The sequence below is a fragment of the Lissotriton vulgaris genome, chromosome 6, assembly GCF_964263255.1.
Source record: "Lissotriton vulgaris chromosome 6, aLisVul1.2, whole genome shotgun sequence".
In the NCBI taxonomy this organism is placed as follows: Eukaryota; Metazoa; Chordata; class Amphibia; order Caudata; family Salamandridae; genus Lissotriton; species Lissotriton vulgaris.
This window is the reverse complement of record NC_141694.1, coordinates 571,021,670-571,042,068: the sequence shown is the minus strand read 5'-3', so window position 1 is coordinate 571,042,068 and position 20,399 is coordinate 571,021,670. Positions and strand designations below refer to the sequence as shown.

The 20,399-nt window shown below is 46.1% G+C and overlaps 1 protein-coding gene across 1 annotated transcript in view; it reads right to left on the bottom strand.

Annotated features, from left to right (window-relative positions):
- The window catches only part of CYB5R4 (cytochrome b5 reductase 4), a 1,096,982-nt gene extending 1,078,196 nt beyond the window's left edge, over positions 1–18,786 (bottom strand). The window contains exon 1 of the mRNA XM_086926570.1: positions 18,541–18,786. Coding sequence (XP_086782696.1) covers positions 18,541–18,615 — 75 coding nt within the window. The 5' untranslated portion in view covers positions 18,616–18,786. The remainder of the gene's footprint in view (positions 1–18,540) is intronic.
- Between the last annotated feature and the right edge of the window lie 1,613 nt (positions 18,787–20,399).

Below are 20,399 nucleotides of genomic sequence, written 5' to 3'. Positions count from 1 at the left end.
CGTTGAAAAAAAGGAAATTAAAGATAAACAAACAAAATTGGAGGCGCCTTTTATCAGCTACTTAAAAATAGGATAATAAAGCTTTTTAGTGCAGCTGAGCGATAACTTTCCTTCTGCCTTGAGCTGCCACATTGCTGGCAAACAGTGGGTGAGCATGTTTTTGCAATTAATTGCCAGCCTACCAGCTGATCTCCCCAACCTGATTTCTAAGTTTATTTTAAATCAGGCACTAAATTCTTTTTCACACTAGATGAGATATCAGAGCCAATCACCAGAGCTCTGCAAGCCCCTGAATCCAGTGGGATGTCAATTGATTTGTTAAAGAGCAACATCTACTTTTGAGTCCCATTGTTAGAGTAAAAATGTCTTAGCTGTGTTGTTTATATATTGTTCTGCGTAAGTTAGCATTTGCAGCACCATTTTATGTTTTGCCGCCATGTTGAGCCACGATCCAAACTAATCTCTCTCTCTCTCTCTGCAAGAAGCAGCTTTGGTAATGTTTGTCTTCTTGCTGTACTAATGGATACACTGTTCTTATTAGCACATACCTTACCCACTAGATAGAGGCCTGCTCCCACTAGTCCAGCCATGGGCACATGCAGAACAACCTTGGCATAGAGATATTGAGTGCCCGTTCTCAGGATCGAAATTTATCCTTCAGTACCTTCTAGGTGCAGCTGCCGCCATCTGGAAATTTCCAGTGTGGGCGTGCCTTGATTGGTTCTGAATCATAAATAATGTACCACCTTGTTTGCTGATGTCAGTCCCTCTGCAGCAATCCACAGAGAATGGGCAGACTGGGTTCCGCTCCAGTGTATCTGAATAAATATACTTGGTTTGTTTTCTCTACTGTCTGACCGACTCTCCATTTGTATGTAAGGTTGAGAGATGGTCGCGAGTGACCCGAATGCCCTAATCGGGTCACTTCCTTCACCATTATTGACATAAGGTTCTCAACAACCTTGACTGTGGGCACCTACCATGCTCTTGGCCCACTTCAATCATGGTCACCCTGCTTAACAATTTTAATCACTCTGACCTAAGATACTATCAGCCTATCTCGCTCACTGACACTTCTGTCAATGCAATTGGCAGAGTCATATATAACACAAAGCGGGAATGGGTTAACAACAATGAAATATTTCATCCTTGTCAACTTGGATCTAAGGAACATCTAGGTATGGAGGAGCAGTGCCTAAATCTTAACCCTGTTATAGGTAAATACACTGTAGCTAAGTGTTGTCTGTTGTATCTGCCATTAATGGATTTGTCACCTGAATTTGTTATGGCCAATTGCACTAAGTTGCAGTTGATCCTGCGTGAGCTGGGTTTGGCGGTGGCACGAGTGCTACAAAATGATTTATAAGCTAGGGTTAGGTTTGGCCCCAGTGGAGAGCTATCGCACCCTGTTTATCTAGTGCTGGGCATAGTGGTGGCCGGGCTGGGGTGGTATGGCGGGCGGGAGTGGGGTAAAGTGGTCTAAAAAGATTTTTTTTAAAAACACTTACCTCCAGCTGCGCTCTCCCATGTCGTCTCTCCTCCACATCGGGCCGAAGTCGCAGAATAGGAAGCACATCCAGCTCCCCTGCTGCAAAGCGTTGTGATTGGTCTGAGCGCCATAGTTCGGCACTCAGATGGGGTCTGGGGGTCTGGGCATGTTCTCCACCCAGGCTGTAATGCAGCTTGGGGGGAGAACATGCTATGTGCATGACTGTTTGGGCGGTCTCTCGGACCGGCCAAAGTGTTTTGTGAACCTCCGTGTGCCCACCACTGTTTCCACTGCCCTGCTCTGTTAGCAGTGAACCTCCCCCTGACGTGCCTCAACATGCTGCTGCAACAGGATGAAATAAAGTGATAATAACATCCAGTTAATGTCATTTTAATTTTAATTTCTTTCACTGAATTCAAAGAAATGGGGCCAACCTCCTCCTCCTGTGTCAGGGACGTGTTCTTGCCCCTCTGGCCCCTCTTATCTAAGTACTGTTTTAACCTCTGCATGTTTGAATATCCCAAAGATTAAGTGACACCAGTCCTGCATAGTTATACGCGGATAATGCAGTCCTGATGGCCTGCACCCCTAAACCACTGCAATGTTTAGTTAATTTGGTTACCCAGTTAATGGCAGACCTCGATCTTGTCCCTAATTATAATATTATGACATAAGGCCTCAAACGGCTGAGCATCCCTACCCTTGTTTTTGGACATAACAGGCTAAAGGGTAAATAGCCTTCCTTATCTTGCAGTTTAATTTGATTCCTCTGGGTAACATGGTATTAATATCTCAAACAGCTGTAAGAAGCTCAGCCGATAGGTGGGCACACTTTTTAATTTGTCCCGCCCTTTGGGCAGTTGGGCGATTACAACCCTTCTCAAAATTTATAAAACTCTATGCATCTCTACTGCAGTATATGCTGCTTGGGTTTAGGGCTACTCTAAGAGCTCACTATTTCAGGTTGAGGAGAATTGTTTCTGTAGTCAGCTGTTTTAAATCATGACATCATTAGAGATTGCCTTACTTGTGATAAAGGACTCAGCATACCTTGGCTTTCCTCTGTTTGTAAAACCTTGGCAGAGTTAGGGCGATCTTACATGTTCAACAATCTGACCTCAGAGTGTGTAGCAGATAAACAAATGATTAAGTCCCTTTTTAGGTGGAGTGTTCGAGACCTTTAGTATGTACTTTGTGGGCTCTGGAGATCAGCCCTAGGACTTGTCTGCTTCCGCTTAGGGACTTTTATTTCTGTTGAACTGCCTCCAACTGTATTGATAGAAAACGACCAGTGGAGGTCAGTAAAATACCACAATTGCTTTCTGCTGTTCAACCCCCTCTATTTAACGGTCTTGTAGAAAACGACCACTAGAGGTCAGTAAAATACCAAAATCGTTTTCTGCTGAGGGACTTTCTTTTTTTATTTTTCTGGCAACTGCCTCGATTTACCTTTCTTGATAGAAAACGACCAGCAGAGGTCAGTAAAATACCAGAATCACTTTAGCCTTCTCTAGATTCCAGTCCATAGAAATTGTCTTCCTCGAGCACCCACAGACAATAATATTTTTTTCAAATCTTGTATTTTCAGTGATATGACCACCTAAGCCCTGATTTTATAATAAAACCAGAGCTTTGGGCTGTACCATTTCCCGCTGAAAGGCAATATTTCTCTCCATGTGTTCCCATAGCCGACGTGTGATGCAGCTTACTTTCTCTCCATGTTAAAGAAAAGTAGATGTTTCAGCACACAGGCTAATGTGCTGCATAGCTAAATACATATAAGGTCCCAAAGGCGAGACCGATTGCATTGCAAATGCTTGTTTTGGAAAGCAAGCGTCTTTGTAGAGAAGTCATAGAGCTCGGGTAACCCACTATAAAGAGTTTGAGTTTAGAACCCTATGTTTTAATTACTCTTCTTCAATTTTTAAAGGTCTCTACTGTTCTGTTTCAGAACAGGGACAGTCAGATATTTGCTGTGCTTCCCTCTGTGTCATCATACTGATCCGTTTATATACACATGCCTAAGCGACAATGTGGCGGAATAGTCTCTAGAGCACTTTATTTTATTTTACGCTATTTTTACTATGCAGTTTCTTAAATTCTTTTTTCAAAAAATATAAAGTTGCACTGTACAGAGCAGTTCTACAGTTTTTACAACTTGTAAATGATGAGAAGGCATGTTTTCGGGTACAATCCTTCTTGAAGTAGGCAGTTGATTGTAGGAAGGCAATGCATTTATAATTTCCTATATTTGCCTATTTTTAAATGATAGATTATTTATGGATATATTATGTATTATATAAATATTGCTTCTAGATTTTCATATACTCTTGTGTGTGTCTCTGACACTTGAATAAAGATTGATCTGATTTGAAGGCTTCAATTATCTTAGTTAGATATATGGAAAAGAGATCTGGAAAGAACTGATTTCCGACACATCTCGTCTTCTTGAAGATAAGCTCCATAGACCAGACAACTGCTAAAACACTTTGTTAAAAATATGTTTGTCATTAAATCTATCTTATTTTCCATTGCTTACCTTTCTGATTTCATTTGACAATGTGATGATGTCAATGGCATAAACTTAATTATAAACTCAATAACAATTTGTTCAGAGATTAGAGTTTAACATACTTAGGTGATTACATGCAGAATAAGAAGGAAGTGAGTCCATGGGGAACAGTCAAGGTAAATTGAGTGATATGTACCTTGATATCATGAACTTAGTTACAGCTGAGATTATGAAGTATTGATTTGCTAGCTTTTATGTGAACAGAGCCACAGATTGCAAAGGTTCATAAAAAATCAATTATGGAGGCTTTATAGAAAACATTAAAAAGTAGTATTGAAAGATTGCATATGTTGTGCCACCTCGGCGGTCGCCTCCCATGCAGTTACTGATCATTTCAGGTGAAGGCCACCTCGAGAGAGGAAGAGTTGGCGCATTTCAGTACAGCTCAGTCTGGCAAGCTGCCCTTACCTTGAAGCAGCCAGCAGTCAGTCATGAACAACCCTCTCAATGCTTTCCTCCCTGCTGGAGTCCTAGCACATGACATGGGTTAGTGAATTGCCTGGCTCTCTCCCAGGCATGTTTTTCCCAGCAGCAACTCCAGGATTCCCAGAAGGCTACGGGGCTAGATTGTTAATTTAGTCCCATTCACAGATGGTGGCAGCTTTTTAGTTCAATATCACATAATTCAATTCAAGGTGGAGAAATGGAAATGTGGGGCAGTTTCCTGTTTGGTCCATATAAAAAAGAAAAATTGTTGAACTCTTCCCTTTGCCGCAACACATTTGGAAAGTAATGTTTGTTGCATACATACCCACTGGTGAGATTTTTGTTTCAGGTATTCTTGTGTGGCTCACTGGTTAGAGGCGGCAGACCCGAGAGCAGAGGGCGGCCCGGGACCAGGGTTCGATTCCCGGCGCGGCAGGTTTCTGGACCAGGGTCGGCGGACTCGATAATTCTCTCGCCTCGGTGCCCACTCTGATCAGCGTTCACACTCGGCAACTCTGGGCATTAGCTTGCCTCATCTTCACTAACGGCCCCACCAGACCGCCGGGGATGCCTGGTCTCACCCTGGAGATACCCATTAAGGGACCATCTCTCAGGGAAGCCAGGAAGGGTTTCGCAGCGGTCGAAGCGCCTTGGGACCCTCCGGGTAAGTAGTGCGCTATATAAATGCCTATACATACATACATATATACATACATTCTCTTGCCTTTGCCACTTATTTCCCAGGACCTTCAGCTTTTGAGTTTTCCATCAACTTCCGATCAACCTTCTTCTCTAGCTACAACTAAGCTAGAACTATTTAAACTTCCTGGAGGCTCTTCTGCACCCCAGTTTTTTCCTCAGTTCGGGGCCTTTCTTAAAGGCATGTGTTGCCTGGTGTAATTTCTTGACCCCGGTGGCATAGTTGCTACTGGGAAGGGTCATTATTACTTCTGGCCGATGAAGACAAGGTACACCTGACTCTTCCCTGTGCCGCAAAGCATTTGGGAAGTTTTTTTTGTTGCTTTCATAACCACTGGGTATATTTTTGTCCCAGGTACCCTTCTCTTGCCTTTGGAACTTTTTTCCCCGGACCGTCAGAGTCCTCCATCAACTTCTGCTCCAGCTTCAACTACACTAGAACTGTTCAAACTTCCTGGAGGTTTTTATGCACCCCAGCCTCTTCCTCAGTTTGGGGTCTTTCTTAAAGGCATGTGTTGCCTGGTGTAATTTCTTGACACCGGTGGCATAGTTGCTTCTGGAAGGGGTCATCCTTACCTCTGGCCGATTAAGACAAGGTACACCTGACTAGACACCATGCTCTTGACAGAAAAGGACTACTTCACCCCACACACAAGCTGCATTTTGCATTTAAAAATACAGACATACATTTTTATTTTCATGAAATAGTAATTCTTTGATTTATTGTTCAATGTAAAATAATACCCAGTGGAGTTCAAAGAAAATTTAAAGTCTCCAAATTAACTACATGGATGTAAATTCCTTCTGCTTTTAACATTTTTAACTACCATTGATCAAGCACTGAGATGAGGCATTTCAGGAACGTTAGTGCTTAGAGATTCCCTGTCTGTTGTAAAACAAGGCCTTAGTTGTGTGGCCTGTACAAGTAATGGATTTACATTTGCCCTTCACTGGGAACCAAACACCCCATTGTGATGCTTGACTCTCATAGTGTAGCATTGCAGAGCAATCCAAGGACTACTCAAGGGAGCTTGATTCACCATTCACAAATACGCAATAATAACACTCAATAAATGACTGCCTAGTCTGTGCTTTTCTTTAGAAAAAGGAAAAGTACATTTCTTACACACACTACTCAATACTATTTAACAATTTACAAATATACATAAGCAGGTGGAAATACTTCTTGATGACATTGTGCAAACATTTACAACCCTCCCACAAGAGGGGGGTCTAGTACCACTACTCACATGTATAAACGTTATCTTGTCCTTAAATGCCAAGGGTTGACCATAACTTGAAGTCAGGCCCTTACCACTGCCACCAAGCGAGTGGTAGCCCACAACGTTATTTCAACAAGCATTTCATAATGGGAGCACATGCAATAGCTACATATAACCCTGACCGAGAGCACCGGATACTGACAATAAAGTACACAACTTTAACCACAGTGGCTGTCAGTCTTATTATTCAGCTAAAGCACTGGCAATAATAAATGTCTAAGCATTTTGGCGGCAGCGCACAAACAGAAGGAAATAGAGGAGATTTATATCCCCAGACTTCTATAAGAGTTAATTACCTTTGAATATTTGGAATGGTCTAACGAGACGCAGATGGTGAATGAGTATATGTACATCTACAGAAGGCGCTCCACCACATGCAGTGGGAGACGTATTGTATCCTGAGCCTTGAGAAATCTATATGGTGCTGTATATTATGAACTCTGATCTTTTTTATGGCGTGATAGATTAATGTATTAACCCTGTCCTGAGGAGGCCTAAGAAGAATAAAGGCTGAAACGTGGTCACGTCAACACTTCTAAGGAGGGGTCATAAGAACTGTATTAGAACATTGGAATGTTGGGAGCTCCATTGAAAACAATGGAGTGCTCCGGGCTTATAATGGTTGGTAGAAGCCTGGAGCTCCAACATTCCAATGTTTCTTTGTTCACAGCTCTGGCTGTGAACAAAGGCTTCAGGGAGCCTGAGGGGATTCCAATCCCCTCATGCTCCCAAAAGGCTTTTTTTTGTTAGAACATTCTTCCCTCTAGTGACAGAATGTTCTAATAGCCTTATAGCCCTTCGTAGATGGGCTATACGGCTATTAAAGTCCCTCTCCCTTGTAAAAGGCCCTCGCCTTCGGCTCGGGGCCTTTAACGCTGGAGAGGGCCTTTAATAGCCGGTATAGCCCTCTACGGCGGGCTATAAGGCTATAGTGATTGTTTAGAATTGTAAGGTGTCACACTAGAACGACTTGTACTAGTTGCCTAGCCTTAAGTCTGCCACCTGGACTACCTCTTAGTGGTCCTTCCAGAATTGTAAGGAGGACACTAGCAAGAATAATTTGTTAGGGTTATTGTGTTATATATTTATGTTTTTTGGTTTATGTATAGAACATTGTGATATATGTCATTTCTGTGTCTATTTCATTGATTAGGTGCTATTGTCCATGTGGGTTATAAATATGTTTTGATACATTCATCAAGAATAATAATTGTGGAGAGGGTAATTAAATGTGCTCTACTTAGAAATGATCTTGTATTTATTCCTTTATACCATTTGTTATTGTATAAGAATAAATATCTAAGCATGATTGTGAGTGTGTGGGAGACAACATAAATAACGCAATTCAAACACAGCCCCTACAAGGCACCAAAGGGATCATAAACAACACTTTGCAATTATAATTTCTACACCTCTAAAGGGCGCTTGCCACATTGAGGGATCACATTAAAACCATGTTACATATGAGCTGCATTGAGCAAATACATTCTAAAGCCCATGACATATGCATCATTCTTCTAACTACACATCTGTTCAGTTTCCTCCTTCCACCCCTAGAGCGAGTTTACAACATGAGAGCTCTCAATGGACTGACAGCCAAGCAACCATAATCATTGTCCTTGGATGAAAAGATCCTCCCCGCTGTAGAACTTAAGTTCCAGCACCAGGAGAGCTTGACTAATCAACTAACCCCTTGAGGGGTTATTCTTTCCTGATCCCCAGAGACTGAAGGTGGGGACCTTCCCATTATTTTGGGGGGAGTCTCACTGCTCTGGCAGCTCCCCTTGTACATTGGCTTCAAGATGGTGGTGACCCATTCTTCTGGGGTCACCACATGCTGCAAACAAGCAGTTCCTCACAAAGAATGGGCCAGGCCCAGCAGGACATTATTGGGCACTCCACTGTAAGCGTGCATATCAAGCCACTGCTCCGGGAAGAGATGCGCTGGATTTCCTGTAGGTAAGCGGCCTCCCACCATGACTCACTTTTCCCCGGGGTGCTCAATCGCACCCAGGCACCCCTTGTGCCTTTCTGGTGATGGAGAGCAGCTTGGAGAGCCCACCCTAGATGCTCTGACCAGCTACTTGCATAGCCAGCACCCTTGTATGCTGCTCCGGGTGCTGGCCCTTCCTTCTGGTCTGCCCACTCCTGCGGGCAGATGCTGGTGCTGTGGCAAGTCTTCTGGTGATGCTGGGGGAGGGTGCATGTACTCCCCCCTGCTTCCTCCGGCCATAGGGTCCAGGGGATCAGGTCCAGGGCCCCTGTTCAGCTTTGCGGGGCGTGCCCGCATTCCCCGACTTAGTCTTCATAGGGCCCAGGGATGGAGGTCTTGGGCCTCTTGGCCACCTTCACAGGAGCACGACAGTGCTCCCTGGCTTCCTCAACTACTCAGGGGTCCAGGGATGGGTGCCTAGGCCCCCCCTGAATCTTCACAGGGGCACAACGACTCTCCCTGATTTTACTTTGGGGTCCCTTGACTGGGAGTGTAACAGCACTTCCTGGCTTCCTCCACTCTCTAAGGCACAGGTTGGGTCCTGGGTCCCTGGGCACCCTTGTGGGGGTCCCCACAGCACTCCCCGGCTTCCTCCATCACTTCGGGGTGCAGGATTATGGTCCCGGGTCCCTGAACTCCTTTAAAGGGTGTGATGGCGCCCCCTGACTTTTCTTCGGGCCCTTCACTGGGAGCGGCTTTGTCTTCTTCCTGGGGCAGCCCCTGGGATTAGACCCACACCAGGGGCACACCAGAGACCAGCTGCGGAACCCCACATGCTTTGTCGTCGGTCCCCCAGAGGTCAAATGTTGCCTACCTTCTGTGGGGGCATATCTCGGGACCCGTTGGGGCGATTTTTCATGATCCTGGCCTCTTCTCGCTCCTGGTGGCAAGCCATAGCCACATGAAGCACTCTCCTTCTGCTGATTGGCCTCCAAATGGATGCACTCAACAGGGAGCAGGTTTCACTTGCTCACCTGCACCAGCCTTTCACCTGGTTTCCTGTTTTGGCTTCTCTCCTGGTTCAGAAACCCAGGATGTCTCTCACTGGTCATGGACTCCCCTAGAGACACAGTCTAGAGTCCTGGGATCAGTCAGGGGGTCCCTTCTTCCACCTGTCCATGGCGTCAGCCCCAAGTCCCTGTGTTTCTCATTAGGAGCATATCCCAGAGAGAGCTCTTCTCTGAACGCCAAACCTTTAAAGAAGGGGCGGAGGATGCTGGCATGAATGCACCTCTGGTCAATTCTGCAGTGCCACATCACCTCTCTGCCCCTGATCCCACCTTCCTGCACAAGCCTCTGGAAGCCTTCAATATGATGTTGTCCAGGGGTCCTAGCCACATGGTCTCTGAAAAGCCCGCTTCCCCCACTCGCTGACATCATAACCCGGGCCTGGAATAGGCCTGGTGCCTGGCATCGGGTGACAGCTGCTGATAAATGCCCTGAGCTTCACCACATCTCGCCCTCCTGGAGAGAAGACCTCTACCCTGGGGAATGGCCTCTGATCCTACAGCTTGGGGAGAAAGGTAATTAATCCAGCCTGAAGGGGTCACGCAAGGCCTAGGATCTGGTTCTGAGCCAAGTCAGAGGAATATGACATTTCTGGATGACCCAAAAGCAGTAGAGATATGTCTTTGGACAAAGCAGAATGGTTCTTTTCACACATTTTACAGGATACTTTTGTGCATGTCTGGAGATTGTAGGCCCAAATGAACTGAAGCTACCCAGTGAGGCCTCCTTTTCCATAGGAATATAACGGAGTGTTCCTACAGTGAAACTATAAAGCACACTGACTATCCCTTACATGTGTACCCCCACATTCTAAGGCCAACTTCAGGTCACCACCCAACTTGGCATAGTCGCTTGTGCGACATTCTATCTGTACACAACTCCTGGGCTGCGCACAACAGAAATCTCCCCCTCGCAGTTCTTACATGGGTGCAAACATGTGTGCACAGATGTCCAAATACAACCCGCTTAGTGCCCCTTACCCTTGCTGCGTCACAGCGGCCTTATCTCACAAGGGGGACACTGGCGGAAAACATGTGCAGTCCATTTTACAATGAGTTTACAGTGAATGAGTCCCTGGTAATGAAGCTCTCCCACAATAAAAGGTAGAAAATCAGGTGATTAAAAAGCAAAAAATCCAGGCGGTTTGGATGGTCAGAACCACTTTTTCACACTGCCCCATTGGCAGTTGTTCGATATAAAATACTTGCAATTAAATATCTTTAATTTCAGGGCGCAAGCCATAAAAAAAAAAAAGAAGTGGGGAGACTAACCTAGTTAGGCAGTATGTAAGCACAGGCCTCGAAAAATCATAAAAATGTTCCTACACCTGCAGATCTAGTGACTTGAATACTTTACGCAATCGAATAAAAACTCTCAAAGTTAATAAACGTATTACTAAAGCATGATGTGGTAGCATAATTAGTTCCCTAATAGCATTGTCATCAGGGCGGAGGCAGGAATGTTTCTCAGTTCATGCATAAAAACTCTCACTTTCAGTAAACCTGGTGGACTGTCATTTACAGACAGCATACTTTCCATTGAAATAGCCATAAACTTTCCCGCTAACATGCAGTCTTACTGATAAAACTATATAGTGTACAAGCAATAATTAGCGGAAATTGTGTTTCAGCCAAAATATTTAGCATTAGCACATCACTAAGTAAAGTGTTCTAGTTTGTTTTGATCCTGTTAAAATCTTTCTTTATATGACACAGAATTACAAACATTTTTATTTTTGCCAGCTCACCAGAATGGGCCAATAGGCTGTAAAAATAGCTGGCCCTGCTAAAATCGGACTCCTCATAGCGAATGAGCAGGCAGATTTCTCGAGGCATGAGTGATATCATGGCACATGACATCACGGCGTATGACATCGCATGTGACAAGTAAGTGGCATCTCAACCCATGACCTCAAAAGAAGTGACATCAGATCTTAACACCACCGACTTGTTTAGCAGTTCTATCATGAGTATAGTTGAGTGCATTACGAGATTTAACAAGCAAGATTGCATTGGGGCTGTGCCAAAAAAGTGATGCAACCCTGACACAAACTGGGCCTTAACTTATTTTTTTTTAAAGTAGGTCTTTATTGAGTTTTTAGATACTGACACAAAAATCTCAGTCAGCACAGCAATGTCCGTGAGCAAGAAAGTTAATACAGTTCACACAGCAGATATGTCAATACAGTGTTGGGCATCTCATTTGGAGTGCTCCTATTAAAATATGTATAATATGTGTAAGTGTAATGCAATGACTATCTAACATACTTTAGCCAGACAGGCAAATTACCAATGAACCTCCTTCCCATCTACCAGGATCCGCTAGGTCATTAGTGAGGAGGAAGAGCACAGGGGGTCCTCGAGTTGGGTCTAGTGCATAAGGAAAGGAGCTGTAATGTGAAAACACAACTAAACAAGAGAAATACTCAAAGACTTTCTGTGAATGCGAATCCAGTGGGGCCAGAGTAGCATGGGGATGAGTTGAAGATGGTGGAAAGGGAGGGCAAAAGCAAGGATTCCATTACTATTTTTTTGCAGTGGAGGGGATAACCCCGCCTCGTTGGCAGCAGAGGCAGAGATGATTGATCAGTGTGTTGTGTGGGGCCCTACTCACAATATCTCAGGTACGGCATGGGAGAAGACACAATTTTACTGTAGCCAATCCCATCCTGCAAGGCCAGATAATGTTCACAAATGCCCACCCAGGTTTCAGGAGGGTCCCTCATATGTCATGGCTGATCATTTATCAATATAGACATCCCAGGCATCCAGCTGCAGTGCCACTCTAGCAGCACAGGAAGCGATCTCGACGTCACCACCTCAGTGGTTGCCCATTTAAATAGGTTTTTCAACCAAAGCCATAGCGGTAGAGCTACAGCAAACTTTCAAGCCATTGCTATATGGTGCTTCATGAGGACGAACACCAAATTAAGGGACCTGACAGTACTGCAGGGAATGAACCATAATGTCAGAGCTTTAACGGCGGCCCCCCAGTAACAGGCAATTTCTGGACATTCCCATACCATGAGTTAAAAATCAACCTCGGGACAGGGGCATTGGGGGCATACTGACGGGACACCTGGGAAGCTATGATGAAGGCACACTGGGATTAGATTTGTCTGGTGGACATAGTTAAATTGGATATATTTCAGGTGGGAGTTCCTGGAGACACACCACACCTGTTCCAACGCACAAGTCCACTGTGCATCCAACAGCTGCTGGCCAAGAGATTGAACCTATTTGTCCCCGAGGGCCTGGAGAAGTGACATACTAAGTTCCAGCAATCCGCAATAGAGCAGCATGATTGCGTGCCTACCAAAATCTTGTCCTAGCAAAACCTGAAGTGCAAAAGACGTGGCTAATTCAGCAAGCTCTGGCACCCATAAGGCCCCAAAGGGCGCCACCAGGCAATATACGTGAAGAACTGGCCCTCATGAATCTCGTAGACCTTGGAAGGAGCTGTTGTACTGCAGACCGTGATTTGGCCTGCCCGCTTCTTCCTCACAGGCCATGATACAGCCCCCAGCGCCTCCCTCTCTTTTCTTCGGGCGTGTTGCGTTGCTGTGCGGCGACCCGCTGCTGTCGTTTTGGCATTGCGGGTGTGTACCGCAGTGCCTGCTCTCTTTCTGTGTCGTGCACACCGCATACCTACGTGGAGATCCGTTATCTGACAATATGCATGACAGGAATGCCACAGCTCCAGTTTTGGAACTGCAGCTTCCTATTTTCACATGTTGGGGCACTATTTTCTTACCTCCCTTCCACTGGTGATTTATTTATTTCTTCATTTCTTCTTGGGGGCCATCTTGTTGCCTTCACATGATTCCTTAGCTTTCTTCCCAGAAGGCCTTGGGAAGTATCTGCTCTACCAATTCAATATGGCGACCTTCCTATTCCGTCCATTATCCTTTTTCTTATCCAAGGTGGTGGTTACTTACTTCCTGTTTGGTCATTTCCTGTTATTGTTTGATCCCTTCCTGTTCATGGGTATTTAAAGGGCTGAATCCTTCATTTCCTTGCATTGCAACACTCTTCGCTCCTGCTGGTGTGGCCTCACTCCTGTTGACATCCTATGCTCCTGCCTGGCGTATCTGTGATTCCTGCTGGTGTATCTTGATCCTGATCCTAGCCTTCACTCCGGTTTTGATTCTTTGCCTTTCTTTTCTTCCTTACTGGAGGCTTCTTTCCTTCCTTCTCTCTGCTGGAGTCCTCACTTCTATCAGAGGTTTTTTTTCCTACAGGGCTTTTCCTCTTGGGACTTCTCTTGCAATGCACAGGTTGCTTAGACTTTATCATTGTCGGCAGCACAGTGGCTACCAGAAGGTGTTACCCTTACCTCGGACAGACCTGAATCCTCAGGAACCGTAGTCGAAAATCCCTCCAACACGCCAAAACCGGTAAGAACATTACAAGTTGTTACAGGAGCTGGCGTTCATACAATCTCTGAACGTGAGAACACTCACTTCAAAACATGCGCCTGTTTCAGGAGGAGTTGCAATCTCACAAAATGCTGGGTGCACCCACAGCATCCAGGCAGGGGCATACAACACTGGGCCTAAACGTAGGGTCACATAGCTATCCCAGCAGTATTTAGCCAACCTGGAGAGGCATCCCGCCTGCTGCTCACCACATTGCAGGCCCATAAGCCATTCCAAAATGTCCTGTCCCTCTAAATCCCGGATAATGCAAGCCTGTTCTGGATTGCCACCCACTGCAAGCCACCTCATGGGCCATTTCAGTTGTGCAGCAATATAGTAGAGCTCATAGTGTGTTGTGGCCAGTCCTCCGTTTTCCAAGGAGGGGGATGGGGGGGGGATGGGGGGGAGCATATTCAAGCTACTGGTTTCCTCCTCAAGTCCCAGATCAGGTCAAAGAGAAAATAATTCTGTTCCCTGAAAAAGCGTAGGGGTAGACGGCCAGGCAGGGCCAAAAAGTGACACAGCAACCAGGGCAACACCAGCATCTTTGCATTTGACACCCTGCCCATCGTGGAGAGCTGCAGAGTGTTCCCATCAGATTCCTACCCGAGCAGCCGTCCTCTAGATTCAGTTCCGCACAGTAAATATTGACCCCAAGGTAACAAAAGGTGTCATATTGTCAAAGGAGACGTGAATAGTGGGGCCCTCCCGCTCCACCTCAGGAACCTTGAGTAGTGGGAGGAGACAAGCCTTGGACCAATTCAATCGCAAGCTAGACGCCCTGCCAACATCATCTAGTGCCTCCATCACCCTGCAACTATCACAAAAATAGTCCCAGATAAATACCAGTGCGTCTTCCATGTAGAGCGAGATCAGCTCCTAGCTGGTGCCACTCCGCATGCCCCAATGCGGGCCCCACAGGCAAAATAAACCCACCAGGGGCTCCAAAGTCAGCGAGAATATGAGTGGAGAGAGTAGGTACCCCGGTCTGGTGCCCTTGCACACCCTAAATGGTGCTGAGATTTCACTGCACTTAAGCACTTTAGCAACGAGTTTCGTGTAAAGTAGATCAATCCAATTCGATATCTCTGGGCCCAGACCGATGCGCTGCATCACCCCATGCAACTAGGCCCAAGCCAGAGAACCAAAGGCCTTTTTATAGTCCAATGAAAGAGCCACTGTCAGGGACGCCTCAAACAGTTGCTCATCCATGAAGCAAAACAGGCGATGGAGGAAGGTATTTCTCCCAAGGATAAAGTCATCCTTGTCTGAGTAGACCAGAATGGCAACGTGTCAACAGTCGATTAGAGATGATCTTTCAGGGGACATTACAGTCTGTGTTGAGCAGAGAAAGCGGTCGATAGGACCGCACTTTCAATGGGTCCCCATCTGGCTTAGGCAGCTCCACAATCAGTGTCTCTCACATGGCCAGAGGAAGAGCACTTGCAGACTTAGCCGATTGAAAGATCTGTAGGAGCTTAGGGGCGAGCAGGGCTCTATATTCCGAGTAAAACTCTAGCAGAAATCCGTCTGTCCCCGGGGTTTTATTATGCACCATCTGGTCCAGCGCCAGATGAACCTCTGTAAGTGCCTATAGCACATCAAGGGTCTGATGATGGACCGGGTCTAGGCAGGGAATTGGTAGACCATCAAGTTATGCTGATAAAGCAGGCTCCCCAACCGCAGCTAGAGAAAGTTGATGATGGCTGACTGTGTTGCGAGTATGTCTCCTGTGGTGGGCTTAATGGGCGTCAACCGGAGTCTCTTGCTCTCAGAGCACAAAAGCCACGCAGAACATACCCCACCCAATCACCCTCTGCATGATGTTGTTTAGCTGTGTATTCCACATAATCAAATCTCCCTAATCTGTCTACCAGGGTCCTGTGGTCAGCCCTGAGGGACGTCAATTCCTCCAGCAAACCGCCTCCAGTCCCCATATGGTTCTCTGCCATGCAAATGGCATCCTCCGTTGCCAGCAGCCTGTGTCGGAAAGTCACTTTCATGACATATTTGGTTTTAATGCAGAGGCCAGGCAAGACCACCTTGAAGGTGTCCCAATCTACCCCCTGTCAGATGCAGTATCATCATTTAACTCAATGTACTGGTGACGTGGGTACCCTTTCTCAAAGAACACAGCATCCACAAGCGCGGCAGGCGGCAGCTTCCAGGCGGGGATCAGGGTCTGACGCCTACCCTAACTCAATGCCACCAGGAGAGGATTATGTTTCTACAAAGTGCAAGGCAAGTATTCAGCCTAACAAACTAAGGAGGATCATAGCAGGAATGCTCAGGAGGAGATCAATTCAGGTATGGAGCTTGGGGACATGGGAGAAATGAGGACATTCCTGTTCAGGGAGAGCAGATATTCTTGAAGTCTGTATGTGTCAGCCAATCTCTAAATAAGTGTAAATGTGTGCCAGGAATAGGGAGAGTAGACCTGTCCACAGGTAAAATCTCTTCCCCCCCCCAATCAAGACTTGGTGCATGTAAGTTGTGGATCGTGGCTGAAGAAAGGGCCTCAAGAAAATGGGACAGACCTACATTAGGTGTGTAGAGCTCCAAAAGAGCAATGGGCGCATGGTCTAACTATGCCTCAACTACCACATGTTGTCCCTCAGGGTCTACCCTCTGGTGCACAAACCAAAGGGGTACCGTAGGCACCACCCAGATCGAAGCCCCTCGAGCATATACCAAGTAAGCAGTTTCCACCGCTTGACCCCTCCAGCGGCGCTGCAAGCTCAGCAGCTCCACTGCATTCATGTGTGTTTCTGGAGGTATGCTATATGAATGCGTCTACTTTTCAGGTAAGAATATACTGGATGACGTCGCTTAAGAGACCCCATTCCCCTTACATTCCAGGATACAAAATTATCTAAGGGATGAGAACCAACATCGCTTGATGCAGTTACTGATTCACCAATGCACTCCCCCTACCTCCCCATGTACACCTGCATTCCAGCAATGCACCTGCACACCCTCAAAACAAAAAGGCAAAATAAAGCCGAAACAAAAACTTGAACATCAATCCCAACTCTCCTACCCAGGTCAAAGCGATAACATATTACAGACTAATAACAAGTTATGCAACAAAAAAAGTCTATCAAAGTCCGCCAAGGTCGGGGGGGGTACAGGGAATTCAGCGCTAGGGAAAGAATTGGGAGCCAGGCCTGTGCCACACCACCCAGAGGAAAGTGAGACCTCCAGTCTCCACAGGACACATTCCGCCATGGCCCCACCTGGTTTAACCAAAAATGATATGATGCCACCACACAAATCACCTGAACCACAGACATTGGGGTGAGAGCTGGGCCCGGGATACATAATTTACTTTGCATGCGTTACATCACATGCCATAACAATGTCATTGTTACAACGACTTTTATCAATATCAGGAGCAAAAACCGGTCAACCGTGTTGGGATTGGGGTAGAGAATGTGATAAGAACATATGATATCCCAACTGGTATTATTCAAAGGCAATTAGTAAGGATATGAATTCATTATTATCCAAAAAGGAAGCTAGGAGACTCTATTTGATTATTGCATGTGCTCATGGCATCATTTATATAGACAATTAGGGAAAAGGAAAAAAGGGGCAATTAGCAGTTGTGACAGCACTGCAATATACAAATAAAACAAATGAAAACAACCCAAATTGTACTTGGTGCTCAAGGTGTGTGAGTGAAAACCCCGGTAGCGACACAGGGGACAATGTGGTCAGCGTGGACGGCACATAGTGACTGGTGCGTAAACCCTGCGCCTACTTGAAGCAGGCGCAAGGCTTGACGCAGCATTAGTAGAATGGGCCCCCCAGAGCATTGCTGGAGCTGCGTCGCGCATGCAACGCAACTTCAGCAATGCGATACCTTTACGGCACAGTTGCGTGACGCATCTGTGCCGTTTTTGCCCCATGGTGCGCCGCATTGTAAATGCAGCGCATCATGGGTGGCGGAGGCATGGCGCACAATTACTGGCGCATCCCTGCTCATTTGCAGGGATGCGCCAGTAATTGTAAATATGCCCCTTAATCTATTATTTCCGAGCTAAAACTCCCATGCAACAACTGACAGACCCAGCGCATGGCAGGAACACCAACGTAAGACTATCTGCTTCAAAAGTCTCAACCCACTTACATTAAACTGGAGCTAGGGAATTAATTTTAAGAGGCGGGATCTACCACACACAAGTCTGTGTTAGTTAGTTGGCTGTCATGAGCGAGGAAGACAGTCTGGCTGCTGTTTTGATGTTTCATAAACGCACTGGTACGAAACAACTCCTAACTTCCTTACTCAGCAACAATGTTGCAACTGCTAAGTACTTCAGGCTTCCGTAAGCAAGACGCAAACACTGGGGCGTTCGGCGGGTTTTTGTACAGGAGCGGAGTGCAAGGCAATCCTGGTTTCAGCTACATTCGGCGATCGGGCTCTTCGCTGAGACCAGCAACAAAGTTGTAAACCACGGCATGGTGTAAAGGAGCACGAGTCTGCTCACAGATGACTGGCTACAGACAAATATCTCCGAAGTTCTGTCAGTGGCGATCGGTTGAAATTGGCAGGTGTTTTTTGCAGACAGGTTTTGGAACAGACAGACAAGAGACTAGCTGTGCTAAGCTGCTGGCTGTAAATGCTGAGGCTCACACTGTATCACACTGTACCTTACTCCTGCCCCCAGCAGACACCCTCTGCTGGGAGCTGGGGGCCGGAAAGGACTGCGAAGGCACGTTCAGCATCTTGCAGGCGCTGGGATGAGCTACAGTTCACGTGGGCACATGCCGCCCCTTCTACCACGATGCACCCGAGTCAAGCTTCCAGCATCTAAAGTTGAATGCAGCGGTGCAGTGTTCCAAAGACAGGAAATGAAAAGCAAGAAAGGCTCATGCGCCACCGGCTTCCTGTACACTGTTAGCTGATTAGACAGGATCGAAATCAGCGCTGCACTTCTATTGGTTCCGGATGACAGAAGGGCGGAGCTAGAAGACCAAAACAAACCGGAGAGTTCCACAGAGTGCAAAACGTGTTCTATGTTGTACCCGGACCACCTCGCGTCGCCTAGAAATGTATATGTTGACAGACGTTCGTCCGACAGAAAAAAACCTAAGAAGAAGCAAAACATCAGAAACGGGTTTGCGAATGGATCCCCGAATAGCTTGTGGAACACAAGACGAAAGGTATGTAGACAGCGGCAAAGGAAGGAGTGCAAGGGAAGATGCTGCGGGAGCTGATCTCCATTCACTTCAAATGCATTGCAGTTTGTGCTTATGCCAATTCGAGTTGTGTTTACAATGCCCTCTATCTTGTTGTATCAATATAATCAAAATCACGTTCTTGTTGTCGTTTCCTACATTTCAATAATGGCTAGACTCACACTAATGAACTTCAAACTGTTGCCAGAGACCTCTTTGGCATGTTTCAAGGATGCTTCAGTTGTCACATGCTAGGAGCATACAATGGAACAATTGGACTGCTGAACTAACAATGAGAATGTCTGCATATTGAAAAGTAAGTCTATCATGAGAAAATCCTCGAATGTATGTTGTGGTCAGGGGTGTAGCTTGCTCAGGAAGATTAGGTGGGGGGGCGAGTGTCAGATTTTCAAACAATCACGTTGGCATATCATCTTAAAATACATTATAGGAAAAGCAGGGCGCAATGGGGAGCTTAGGGGCAGTGACATAGGAGACGAGCACAGATTGGTAGATGTACTAAGTGAGAGAAAACACAATATTTTGTTTAATACCCAACATCTTTGAAGACTTTCAAAACAGAAAAGGGGAGAGGGTGTGTGTGCGTTTTTGTGTGTGTATGTAAACATTTCTGGTGATTTCCAACCGACACTTCATCGTACCCTACTGAAGGCAGTTGTACCCAACTACTTACAAGAAAATACATTCATATGGGGTGTATAACGCCCCAAACACTCCCCCGAAGCTACGCCCCTGACTGTGGTAAATTGTTTCCTGTTGCTTGTTCGCTATTGGTGCATATCCTGAGAAACCTGTAGCCATGTAGAATGTATGACTGTCTTTGTCTAAAGTCTTATAAAAGGATGTAGATTTCTATGAGAAAGCATCTCCCTATTCCCCATTGTTCGAGGTCAAATCAATACCAGATTTTATCTAGAACTATGCCAAGTTCTTTGTACTTATGACATAGGCTCTGCTGCCAAGCATATATTTTGTAACCTGTCTATAATTCTTTATTTCGGCATCTGGAGTCGGAGGGCACAGATTCTTTGCGGGCTGAACTGCTTTAAAGGTGTTTTTCTATTCTAGGGTTGTTTGTTCCCCATTACTTGAGGCACCACCCCTTCCATGCCATGACACCCCCTCTGGATCGAGACCGCAAGAGGCTGGGCCGGGCCCACACCTCCTACCTGACCATCAATTCCATCGCCACAAGGTTAGTGCTGTTAGCCGCCCAGATCTCCAGCGTTGGCATTCAGCTCTGGCATTTGCATCGTTTGTTTTTGCTGTATTACTGCACTGCAGGATATCTTCTGATGGCCGCTAATGGA